The sequence below is a fragment of the Myxine glutinosa genome, chromosome 9 (assembly GCF_964187855.1).
Source record: "Myxine glutinosa chromosome 9, kmMyxGlut1.1, whole genome shotgun sequence".
In the NCBI taxonomy this organism is placed as follows: Eukaryota; Metazoa; Chordata; class Myxini; order Myxiniformes; family Myxinidae; genus Myxine; species Myxine glutinosa.
In genome coordinates this window covers 933,406-946,633 of record NC_136269.1, presented here as the reverse complement: position 1 = coordinate 946,633, position 13,228 = coordinate 933,406, and the positions used below count along the sequence as shown (strand labels likewise).

General features: G+C 39.9%; 1 protein-coding gene across 2 annotated transcripts in view; it reads left to right on the top strand.

The window, feature by feature from the left end:
* The window catches only part of LOC137435670 (ral GTPase-activating protein subunit alpha-1), a 532,061-nt gene that overhangs the window by 45,826 nt on the left and 473,007 nt on the right, over window positions 1-13,228 (top strand). For both annotated transcript variants that reach the window (XM_068129617.2, XM_068129616.2), the window contains exon 3: window positions 10,746-10,856. In XM_068129617.2, the coding sequence (XP_067985718.2) occupies window positions 10,746-10,856 (111 nt within the window). The remainder of the gene's footprint in view (window positions 1-10,745; window positions 10,857-13,228) is intronic.

The window sequence follows — 13,228 nt, the reverse complement described above, 5'->3', positions numbered from 1 at the left end:
GCGCATCTCTCGTCACATCCGGCGCGTGGCCGCGTATATCCGGCGGGGAGTGACACGCCCTCGGCTCGTTAGCTCCGCCTCGTGGAATCGGCACGTTGCTTCTCATTGGGTGCGTGCGGGGGGTTTACCAGGCTCCGCCCTTGACGAGGAGCTGACAAGGAGCCCCTTCGTGGTAACCCCGTGGAGCGCATGGTCTATGGCGCTAATCGAGCCGGTGTGAGGACGCATCCTCCCCCGCTCCGCCGCCATCTCCTCTGTTGTTGTTGTAATTGTTGGGGAAGAAGATGGGAGGAGGTATGGGAAAGGTCCTAAACTCACTACTGATGCCATATAATCACATTCTGGTGCAACGAAGAGTCATAATTAATGGAAACGAGGCCTTAACTGACATAGATTAAGAATAACTAGGAAGATGTCCGAAAGTTGTCTACGTGTGGTGCGGTGGACCTGGGCACGACATTTAATGGGGGAATAAGGGGAAGGTCGGCTCTACTGATTGTTATTTACATGCAATGGGACTAGGGAATGGGGGATTGGGGAAAGTTGGGGAGTATTGGAGAAAATAGGGGAATATTTACAAGCGGATATGGAGGCCAAATTCCATATTCGCAACATTGCACCCTTTTCTACCCTCGGGGCGTCCCGACCCGATAAATTTTTACCTACTTTAGTGTGGCACGCAATGTAGTTCCCTCTACTATTAACTCTACCCTGAGTGCGACAGTTTTACAGATATTCACAAATGAGTAAATATGTCCCCCTGCGACGTTGCACCCTTCTCCTCACAGAAACACACCCACAGGATAACCTTTTCCGTACGAATATACTTGAGAATCGAAACATTGGTGTCGTATTGTGTTATTGTAATCCAGCCGGGTGTCTTCTTTTTCTTATTGAGCCAGCGTGGCGCGGCTTCGTCAACGTCGAGTATAGTCGGGTAATTTGTGCGGACACGACGGCCATTCCGCTCGGCCCACTTTAACATCAAAGTCGTGTCTGTAACAATATATACAGTCACTTGAAAAAGTAAGTACACCCCATGTAAAGTTTTGACTTTTTCAACATATTTCAACATACAGCGATTTGATCTTCATTTCAACAATATTGATAGATAAAGGTGATATAATATAACAAATATCATGAAACATTTACATTTTGTTGTCCATTGTATAATTTAAATAAAGATAAATGCAAATTTCACATGTGGAAAAAGTAAGTACACCCCTACATTTATCACTACTTCAAATACCTAAAATTAGAATCAGGTGCACCAGCTCAGGTGCAAATGAATAGAACATTGTTGGAGATGATCTTGGAGGAACCTGTCTTATTTAAACCTCAGACATTTAGTTATTTTACTCTTTGTTGTTGAAGTGTGCGGCATCACCATGCCTAGATCAAAAGAGCTCTCTGATGCCTTCAGAAAGAAGGTTATAGATGCCTACGAGTCTGGGAAGGGATTTAAAAAGATCTCCAAACAATTTCAAATCAATCATTCGACTGTTCGGAAGATCATCTACAAGTGGAGAAGATTCCAAACAACTGCCAACTTGTTCAGGCCAGGCCACCCCAGCAAGTTCAGCCCGAGAGCAGACCGCAAGATGCTGAAAGAAGTCTCTAAGAACCCCAGAATGTCATCACGGGACCTACAGGTAGCTCTTGCCACTGTTGATGTCAAAGTGCACGAGTCTACCATTAGAAAGAGGCTGCACATATTTGATCTAGATGGGAGGTGTGCCAGGAGGAAACCTTTGCTGTCCAGAAAGAACATCAGGGCAAGACTGAAGTTTGCCAATGAACACCTCGGCAAAGACCAGCACTTCTGGAACAATGTGCCCTGGACAGATGAGTCAAAGGTAGAGCTATTTGGCCACCGTACCAGAAGAAATGTTTGGCAAAAACCAAAGACAGCATTTGACCACAAGAACCTGAAACCAACTGTAAAGCATGGTTCTTCATTGTACCAGAGGGTGCTTGAGGATAATGTGAGGCCATCTGTCGGAAAGTTGAAGCTCAACTGAAGGTGGACCTTGCAGCATGACAATGACCCTAAACATACCAGTAAATGCACCAAGGAATGGCTGAAACGAAAGAAATGGAGGGTTCTGGAATGGCCAAGTCAAAGCCCGGATCTAAATCCCATCGAGATGTTGTGGGGGGATTTGAAACGAGCTGTGCTTGAAAGAAACCCCTCAAACATCACACAGCTGAAAGAATTCTGCATGGAGGAGTGGGCAAAAATTTCTCCCAGTCGATGTCAGAGACTGGTAGACAGTTATAAGAAACGCCTACTTGAGGTTGTTACTGCCAAAGGGGGCAATACCACCTATTAGAGCCAGGGGTGTACTTACTTTTTCTACATGCGAAATTTGCATTCATGTTTATTTAAATTATACAATGGACTACAAAATGTAAATGTTTCATGATATTTGTTATATTATATCACCTTTATCTATCAATATTGTTGAAATGAAGATCAAATAGCTGTATGTTGAAATATGTTGAAAAGGTCAAAACTTTACATGGGGTGTACTTACTTTTTCACGTGACTGTATAATGTACTCTGGGAAGATGCCCTTAGGGTTAATAGAGATGAGGAAGAGAGGGAGAAGGAGGAAAAGAAGGAGAGGGAGAAGGAGGAGAGGGATAAGGAGGAGAAGGAGGAAAAGAACAGGGAGGAATGGAAGACGATGAAGGAGGACTTGGAGAAAATGAAGGAGGACTTGGAGAAGATAACGGAGGAAACAAGAGTAGCAGGGGTAACAGAGTAAGTAGAGGCAACAAAGGAAGGGGTAGCAAAAGTATGGGCTGAGGCAGTTAAAGCAAGAGCAGGAGCAGAGGCAGCAAAGGAAAAATGGGAAGCAATAAGAGCAAGGTTGGAAGCAAGGAGAGCAAGGGAAATAAGGGAAGCAAAAGCAAGGGAAGAGGAGAAGAGGAAAGCAATAGCAAAGGATGAGGAGTGAATACATAGAATTGGTAAAAACTAATTTGAAATTATTTAATTTTAAATTTAATAACCATTTATGTTTTTGAAATATACATGAGATTAATACTATGGCAGGTAATACCATTCAATCTTCCCACCACCAAATCTGTTTGTATTCCCTGACTTTGTATAGTTATATGATTGTCTTGACTCTTTGTCATAAAAACCATCGCTATGCTGCCATATAAGTTTTTACTTCCTAACTCATGTATTAGCTGACTACTAATTGTGTTTCCACATACCGCATTATGGTCATCAACGGGGTAATATTCTTCTTTACGGGACCAAATAAAATCTTGTAGGTCTTCCAAGTTTATTGAAAAGAACCAATTATACCCTAACTCAGGCATATCATACCCCCATTTATCAATTACCATATTAATAATATCCCCCCCTTTATAAAGTTTGATTGTAAGTGGTCCGTTAAATTTAATGTGAAAAGGGGTATGATCTGGAGAACCGGGCGTTGTGACTGTAAATTATACTTGTTTGTCATAACGTGCTGTTTTCTCTTGGGATATATATTGTAATACATCACCTAATCTCACCAAGTCGTTGTTACCAGCGGGACTCGGATAATTGATTAATTTATAACTTTTTCATATTAAGATTTTTAGTTATATCATTTATCTATTTATTTAGATAATATTATACCATACTTATACCTACATTTTCTTAACTCGTGTTTTCTCACAGCTACCATCGTGTTTTTATTTAAGTAGAATAAAAACTTTTTAACATTTTAGTTTTAATTTTTTCAATTTATATGCTTTGATTTTTTGTTCTAGTCGAGAATAATTAGTATGTAGCCAAAACAATTTTTTCAAAACATAATTTATCCTCCATTGAAAATTTTGACGGAATTATAAATTCTCCACCCGACGTTAACATAACCTCTTTTTCCTCCCGATTAAATATAAATCCTATTTTCTCACATGCCAAATCCTGGAAAGTTTTTTTTCCTATGTTGATCGTTCGTGTTAAAATTACATTCTAGAAAAAACGGGTAGATGTTCATTTATTAATAGTTTTATATTATTTATCAAATTATTGAAGGTGTTATTCATTGAAAAAACTTCACGTAGATGAATTCTGATGGATATAATTTCATCATTGAAAGAAATCATACGATTATCTTGATCGGTGATCCTAAAATTTACTTTAGAAATGGTTTTTCCTGAGACGGGTAAATAGGAGAGATTCCTTGGTTCCATATTGAATTTAACCCCGATTGGGACTGAGTAAGCGCTGAATGAAAATATTGTATTTGTTTTTACTCCATCGTCATGAGCACCATCAACCAAATCACAGTTAATCAACACCAAATTTATACCTGAGGATATGTCAACGGCGTTATCACTGTAAAACGTATTATTATCTTCAAGCTTTTTTGCGGAGAAACCTAACATCTCGCGGAATGAATTAGTAATCGTGAAATCTATTTTATAATTATTTTAAAGTCTAATAGTTGATTTTGATGTGTGTTTTTGAGTAGGTATTTCAATATTTTTTGGTTCATCACCTTTTTCTTTCATAGCGCGTGAAATTTCTAAACATAGTACAGGAATCTCGTAAGCTCCGGGGGGTACTTCTATAGTTTTATATCTACTTCCCGGATTATAACTAAACTTGTTATTTTTTCCCGTGATATTAAACAAGGTATTATAGGTTTCCATAGACAATAACGCAGCTTCATGTTCTTTTGTGGGATCAAGTTGTAGTGGGTATAGGAATGATTTTGTAAAATCACTCTTTCTAAAATCAAATCTAAGAGTTGTGTTTCTCATTTTATTATATGTGAGATAAAATATCTTTGTATTGACATTTATTAATGATTTTCCTATTCATCAACTGGTCTAGAATGGCTGACGTTTCATTGAAACAATTGTTGTTTCCCACCTCCTTACTGCCTAACAGCAGTAATAATCTATTAACTAATTGTGATGAGTCACTCGGAAGAAAACTAACACCCGAACCAAGCTTACTTAGAGCGTTAAGAATATCTTTTTCCTTCGCATTCTTCTTACCTTTAGGTAACAGAACCCCTATAATCAAGCGCGCTTAATAAATCAATATATACCCTATCTTCCACATTTTCCATATTAAGCGGTTCCTCAAAATATTCTGAATTAGCATACCCCGCTTTTGTGAGAAGAAACATTAATCTGGGAGTTAATCTAATAGGTGGTCTGTCAGCACTTAAGAATGTCAAGTTATTAACTATCCGTACCGTTTCGTTCACAAGGTAAAACTGATCTCCTTTTCCTATATAAATGAGGCCCATTTTGGTTTTTGAACCTGGTGAATATTCACTGTTTAGAGGAGCGTTCACAACATAAATAGGAGGTTGATTTCTCTCCTCAAGTTGATGGAATGATTCTTCACCAGCAGATTTTGATGCTTCTATATTTTCAAGTTCTTGATCCGTCATTTGACTGAAATCACATAACATTTGAAGTTTATTGGGGGTATAGTCTTTCGCAGGAACTTGAAACGAAACCGTTTTTTGTTCGGAAGATTTTAAAAGAGGTTTAAAAAACTTCTCTTGTTTTCTTTCAAATACTTCTTCACCCGATAGTTTGTCTCCGTTTCTTCTTGATCTCTTCCTGTTGTTTAACAACTTTTGAAACTGATTAAATTCCTTAAATTTTCTTGCACGTTCTTCAGCGTTCATTTTATTTGCGCAAAAAAAATTTATTGGTTATTATATCATCTTCTTTATAGCCTGGTGTTGGGCCAGCGGCTAGGGTGCCAGCTTGGGATCCTAGGATCCTGGGTTCGAATCCCGGTCGATCGCTGAATTAACGCCAGGGTGGTTGACTCAGCCTGTCATCCTTCCGAGGTCGGCTAATTGAGTACCAGTTCACTGGTAATTCCCTGTTTGTCGTAAAAGGCGACAAAAAGGGTTGGCGGCAGGAAGGGCATCCGGCCGTAAAACATTGCTTCAAAAAGGGGACCAAAAAAACAACAACAACCACGGTGCCCAAAAAAGGTCACCCCCGCTTTGCGGGGAAAAATGGCATCTAAAGGTGTTTTTTTTTTTTTTAAAATATAATCTTCTTAACAACAATATATTTATATTTTTCAGCCGTATGTTTTGGCTAACCCCTGCTCTAGCAGGGAAAATGGCCTTAAAATGCATGTTGTTGTGTTGTTTTCAGCCGTATGTTTCATATACCCCTCAAATCCTCTTTACTACATAATGTTGAACAATTATCTCTCCAAAAATTATTTATATCTATTGAATTTAGTTTGAATAAAATAAAAGTATTAGCATTGTTTCTTATTGAGCGGCGAGGGAGTTGAAAGTATGATTGGCTGAGATAAATACAATTACAGGAAGAATGTCGCCCCCTTGTATAGTAGCTGTCCATAACCGTTTATTTTCTCTCATTAACACAATCATCAAAGATAACGAGGTTCTTTTTTGTTTTGTCTAAATCTTGGAGTAAAGCTATATCATCCGTATTGTCGCTAAGAGTACAAGTTATAACCGTAGGTGTTGTGGGTTTTGATTTATTTTTATCCTTTTGTTGAGTATCACAAAATAGTTGCATTATATCTTCAATGTTGTACTCATTTAGTTTGTGTTGAATTTTAAATAACCCGATTATCTTCGGGTTATTTAATATATATATATATCTTCTTTTTTAAGTCCCGCATTAAAACCTTGTGATAGTAGTTGATACTCTGACTGAAAACTTGACTTTGTAAAAATTATTAAATTTTCATAATCTAAAAGTTTTGGGGTAAGGAGCATCTTTAAAAGCAAACAGGTTTTCCCACATCGACTTGAACCAACTATTAAACATCTTAACGAATTTGGGAGATTCTCATTATTATTCAATATGATCTTATTTTCCCAAATGGGTAAAAAATCATTCATTTTATATATGTTTGAAAATATTTAGCGTTTAATCATTCATTCTCTGTGTTATCCCTATTTGCATTATGTATACATATTAGAATTGACTCAAGCAAACGTCTAAGTGAGTTAAATATATATTGAAGTGTTTTGATAATGGGTTCATCCATTTTTATATATCCCAACAAAAATAATAATTTTTATTTTACATATTATTTTGAAAGAAGTATAACATAAATGTTATATTTCTCTAATTTTAATTACAACCTACCACCACCCCAACGTGTAAATGTAAATCTATGCGACGTTGCTGGCACTATCATCGTTAAACATACATGCCGCTGCTGCTTCCGTAATTATAATTTGAGGTCTAAGATTGCCAATATTAATCATTAACCTGTTTGTTTTCCCAAATTGTTATTGGACAACAACATCATTTACTTTCAATTGAATAGATGGACCCACACCACCGATAAAAACATTTGATATCTCAATAGCGCAAACAACTTTACATTTTGAACCCATCAAGTTCTCTGGTTGATCTTCGATGATCTTTGATGCATGATTCTTCGTTGATTTCGTTGTCGTAAAACGAAGTTAGAATTTCGGGGGGTTTGCCCTCTTCCCTACACTTTTCGTATTTAGTTAAACATTTTGGATACATTGTTGGTGGGACGCCCTCAATAGGAATTTCTCCATCACGTTTCTGATAAAATATATTAAGTCCATTAACAAAGCCTCTCAACTTGTTCTTTTCCTTTTTCATATTTTCAATAACATCGTCTCTCATCAGATGTGTTTTAAAGGGGCTAAGAATTTCTTCAAACAATTCTATTGTTTTTTCTTCCTCCGTCGTCAGTCATTTGTGATTTATGCATAACAAGAGGTAATGCATATGATTCAACTCTACGGTCCTTAGCATTATTTTCATTCGCTTTAATACCCCACGAAAACAACGTTGGTGTTTCGATAAACAGTTTTCTCATTTTTTTTTTTTTTTTTTTTGTATACTGAATCGAGGCTCGTGAAAGAGCTAACATTTATTTCACAAACAAATCAACCAGACAAACAAAATATACAAAAAGAGGGAGCGGAAGACAAGATGGGGAGGGAAGGGGAAGCACACAACCACAACATTTGAGAGCAGGGAGAAGTGTGGGAGGGAGAGGGCTTGGGGGCAGGAGGCGTGGGAAGGGGAAGGGGGTGGGGGGGGGAGAGGTATAAAACACAAGGGGACCGAAATTAGCTGGGGTAGAAAAGATCAAGGTTTTGGATGGGGGAGGATAAGAGATGGTGGTGAACAGCTGTTTTAAAGACCTGGAGGGTGGAGTGGGATTGAAGAGAGTGAGGGAGTTTGTTCCAGAGGCGGGAGAAAAGAGGAATGAAGGAGTGAAGGTGAGCAGAAAGTCTTGATTTTGGCAGTTTAACCATAAGAGGGTTGCAGGCAGATCTTGTGCGACCTGTAGGAATATTTGGGGGACAGAGCCCAGAGAGGGCTGGGGGGGCAAGGCCAGAGAGGAGTCGGTAGAAGACGGAAAGACCACCAACCTGCCTGCGGTGAGTGAGTGAAAGGCCCTTGGAGTTAGCTTCATCGCGGGAGATTCCAATGATTCTGAACGCTTTGGTTTCAACAGCGTGAAGATGGGCTAGGTGTGAGGCAGGAGCACCAGACCAGAGGGGAGAGCAGTATTCCATAGAGCTGCGGATGAAAGCCTTGTATGTGGTGAGGAGCTCAGGTGTGCCAAGGAAGGACTTCGCACGACGACAGTGGTACAAAATACCACTTTGTGCGTGAGTATGATCGTAATTATACAGGGTGAGTCAAAAGTAGCGCCCGATTTCTGTTTTTTCGGCTGTCAGATTCTTTCTGGGATGTCATGTTAATAATTGTCTTGCAGATTATTAATTTTCTTAATTTTTTGTTTTGTTTTGCAGGTTATTGCTGAGAGTTTGTAAAGTTACTGAAGTTGCACCAAATTGAACCATGAATTACCTTTCAATGAATCAACGCATTGCGGCCGTGAAACATTACTACAAATGTAATGAACAACCAACGATGGCGGCACGCCATTTGGCACAGGAATTCGATATGAACCCACCCCAGGGAAGAAACATACGATTGATTGTCGAGAAATTTGAAGCAATAGGGTCGGTAGCCACTGCAAAGAAATCCTGTCGTCCAAAAACGGCAACGAATGTAGCTAAGGGTTTCCCCCGTAATAATTTTCCGTAATAATTTTCCCCCGAATAAATGGTGAAATGAACATGTCATTCATTTATTTCTACCTTCTTGTGCACTGTAATACAAATGGCAAACAAACAATCAACTGACAGAAATATATATATAAATATAAACAGAAATCGGGTGCTACTTTTGACTCACCCTGTATTTAATCATAATGCGGTGATAGTAAAATATTATCTTTGAAGAACCAAAGTATTACAACAACAACGGAATTATCTATCAAAATTAAGATAAGTCAATGCCATAATAGTTATTTTTAATTATGCTGTTTCTTTAAACTAAAAATCAATTTTTTGGGGGTGAAAATCAGAAAATGGGAAATTATAATTTTTTTTGATTGGTTACCTAACGGAATAGTTTGTAATATGTAAGGGGTGGGGGATTCCTATATAGCGGCTGATTGCATTACCCATGGCGCATGCCGGGGGTTTTTGCGTGCCCGCTGTAGGAATTCACATTCACATTCACAAACATTCACAAATGTTCGCAAATGTTCGCAAATGTTCACAAATGTTCGCAAACGTTCGCAAATGTTGTTTTCAAAATATTTTTTAACCATATGGTTAAAAAAAAGGTTTTTATAATTATTTAATTTTTTTTTGAAAAAATTGAAATTTGGGAAATCATAAAAATGACAAATGGTGAAATCATAAAATCTGAAAATTGGTAAATCGTGAAAACTGTGAAATCTGAAAATTGGTAAATCGTGAAATCATAAAATCTTAAAAAACTTTTTTGAAAAATAAATATTTAATTAATTAATTATTTTTTGTTAGATGCCGCCCACTTTTTTAAAGTTGTCAGGAGGGGGGGGGGGGGGGGGAGATACACAGATGTTGAGGGGTGCTCTAGTTCTCTCACTTTATATCTACTTATATTTCCTTTCTCTTCTGGGCATTATCTCAGGCACTTTTTTTTGTGAGGAAGCTGATATTTGGACATGACAATGACCAAGTGATTTGGCTGTAAAGGATATTTTTGATTTATTGATTAATCAATTAATGGATTAATTCTTTAATTATTCTTTTAATGAGTTAATTAATTATTTTTTAGTTACAGATGCGGATGAAACGGTGGTGGTTTAGGTATTCTATTAGCCAATTGATTATTTAGTTATTTTATGATTATTATTTATTTATTTCCATTATTAATCATTTATTTTCTTTCTCATCTGGCCAATATCTCAGGCACTTTTTGAGCTAGGAAGCTAATATTTGGACATGACAGTGACCAAGTGATTTGGCTATAAAGGATGTTTTTGATTTATTGATTAAACAATTAATCGATTAATTATTTATTGATTAATCAATTAATTATTAAAAAAAATTATTACTGACTTGTTTAATTTTCAAAAAGGTACAACTTTGGATGATGCACCGGTGGTTTAGGTATGCTGTTAGCCAATTGATTAATAAATTATTTTAAGATGATTATTTATTGATTTTAATTGTGCAATTAATCAATCAATTATTGTACACCTCTTCCTCCCAATACAGTGTATATGAGCTGCACTGCGATATTGCTTTGACGCCGAAGGCGCCCCGGCAATGCCGCGCTGTAGGATATTTAATTATTCGGCATGGGGGCGGTGTACTTTGAATGTATCTGTACTTGTTTAAATATTATTTTTCCTTCCCCCAACCCCACAGAAACGTCTGACCTGGAAGAACTGAAGTTGTATTTTGATGCAAACTACTCTCAAATTTACTTTATTTTCTTTGAGAATTTCTCCATCATCGAGACGGCGATCAAACAAAAAGGTACTTTTGCTTTGTGTATCAATGTTACCTGGAACAAAATATCAAAGTCCATGTTACTGGAGATTGTGGCTATAAAAATTTCCGTTGGGATAATATTATTTCTCCAACTCTGTACTGCATTTGTTTTTTGTTTATTTTATATTTCTGCCTGAAACTGTAAGATACGAATGCAGGAAGTATTCTAACAGGACAATCGTACGTTCAAAAGGGTCATTGCCTAGACTTGCTTCTTTCATATGATGGACCAATGTTTGTTGGGATATTTTGATTTGTTGGGTGGGGGACTAGTTGGGCAGGAGTAATTTCTAGTTGGGCAAGACTTCCGGGTTCGGTTGCGAGAGGACGCTGGCGTTGCATATTCGCCGCTTCTCCGACTGGATGGATGTACAGGGTCTGCTTCTACCTTTCTGACCTGACATCTCACACCTGTCCTGCCTTTTCACACCCGCACGTGCCGCGTGTTCTCCGGCTGGATAACGGAATCTGCTTTTGATGGTACGGAATACGGAATTCGAAAGGCCCGCTCCCGTTGATTGTGGCCGTGGCCTTGTTTGCCGGTGGCCTTGTGGCCTTGTTTGCCGCTGTGGTCTTGATTAGCGGCTGCAGTCGTTTGCCGCTGCGTTTGCCGCTGCGTTTGCCGCTGCGTTTGCCGCTTTGCCTCCTCGACCTTGGCCTCGTACTCGTCCCTTCGCTCCTGCCTGGCATGGCTCTGAAGTACTCCGCCGCAAGGCTTCTTCTGCTCAATACCCGCTCCACCCCATCATGCATCTCTGCCATCAAATCAAATGGACTCCTCCGACGACCCAGGTACATTCACCGTGGCTCCGGTCGCAAGTTTGTTTATTTGCAATCAGGTCACTCCATCCCCGTCCTCTGGTCGGCTCAGCGCACTCTCACTCTTCGTCCCAGCGCACCTGGTCACAGCAACCCACACGATCGCACCTCTTGCCTACGAACCCTGGCTAAATCACCTGAATTCATCCCTGCTGTTCAAAACAACATCAAGCTCACCCTGTTCAACACCCGGTCCCTCAACAATAAATGCCTCATCCTGAACGAATACATCCTGGATAACAAACTGGACTTTCTCTGTCTCACCGAAACCTGGCAACAACCTCTGGACTACTACACACTCAACCTCACCACACCCAATGGATATTCCTACGTCAATAAACCACGCTCGGAGGGCCGAGGTGGTGGAATTGCCGTTATCCACCGTCAAGACATCAAGACCAACCTCATCTCCATCTCATCTGCTCCATCATTTGAACACCTGGCTTTAAAACTCTCTGGTCACACGCAGTCAGTCATGGCTGTCGTCTACCGCCCTCCCAAACCACACCCATCATTCCTGTCTGACTTCTCCTACTTTCTGACCCAGCTATGTTCCCTCTCCCCCTCAATCCTCCTCCTTGGTGATTTCAATATCCACATGGACTCCACTGACTCCACAATAACCACTGACTTCACTGATTTACTCACCTGCTTTAACCTCACTCAACATGTCGACTTTCCTACCCATATCCGTGGTCACATTTTGGACCTTGTCTGCTCCACTGGATTAAATTTGCACCATCTCTATGGCTCCGACCTCACCCTCTCTGACCACTTAGCCATCACTCTGACCATCAACATCCCCGCCCCAACACCAAGGCATTATCGCACAATCAACTTCCGTAAGCTAAACGCTCTTTCACCTACCTCATTCTCATCCACCCTCTCTGAAAAAATGTCCACTTCTCCCTTCATTGACCTCCACACCCCTTCCGACCTCACTGACTACTACAACCACACTCTCTCCTCCTGCCTTGACCAGCTTGCGCCTGTAAAAACCAAAACAGTTTCTTTCACCCATTCTGCTCCCTGGTTTACCCCTGAACTCCACCTGATGAAAACTCGTGCTCGCCAACTTGAAAGACTCCGCAATAAAACGGGTCTCACAGTTCACTCCCAAGCCTACAAGGACCACATACAACACTACAAAGATGCCCTCTCCCGCGCCCGCTCTGCCTACTACTCTCAAATTATCCACTCTGGCTCCGGAAACCCAAAAGCACTCTTCTCGACAATAAACAAACTCCTCCGCCCCCTGAACACCACCACCCAGTCATTCACAGTAGACAACTGCATCTCCTTCCTCTCTTTCTTCCAACGCAAAATTGACAACATCTACAACAGCTTGACCACCGCCGCACCCACTCCCCCTCCAACCACCTGCCCCCCCTTGTCCTGCCATCCCCTGTCTCGGTTCTCCCCAATCTCTCCTACTGACCTCTCTGAACTCCTCATAGGAATGAAAACTGCCACCTGCACTCTTGACCCCATCCCCTCCAGCTTTGTCAAAGCCTCCCTCCCTGCTCTCTCTCCACTTA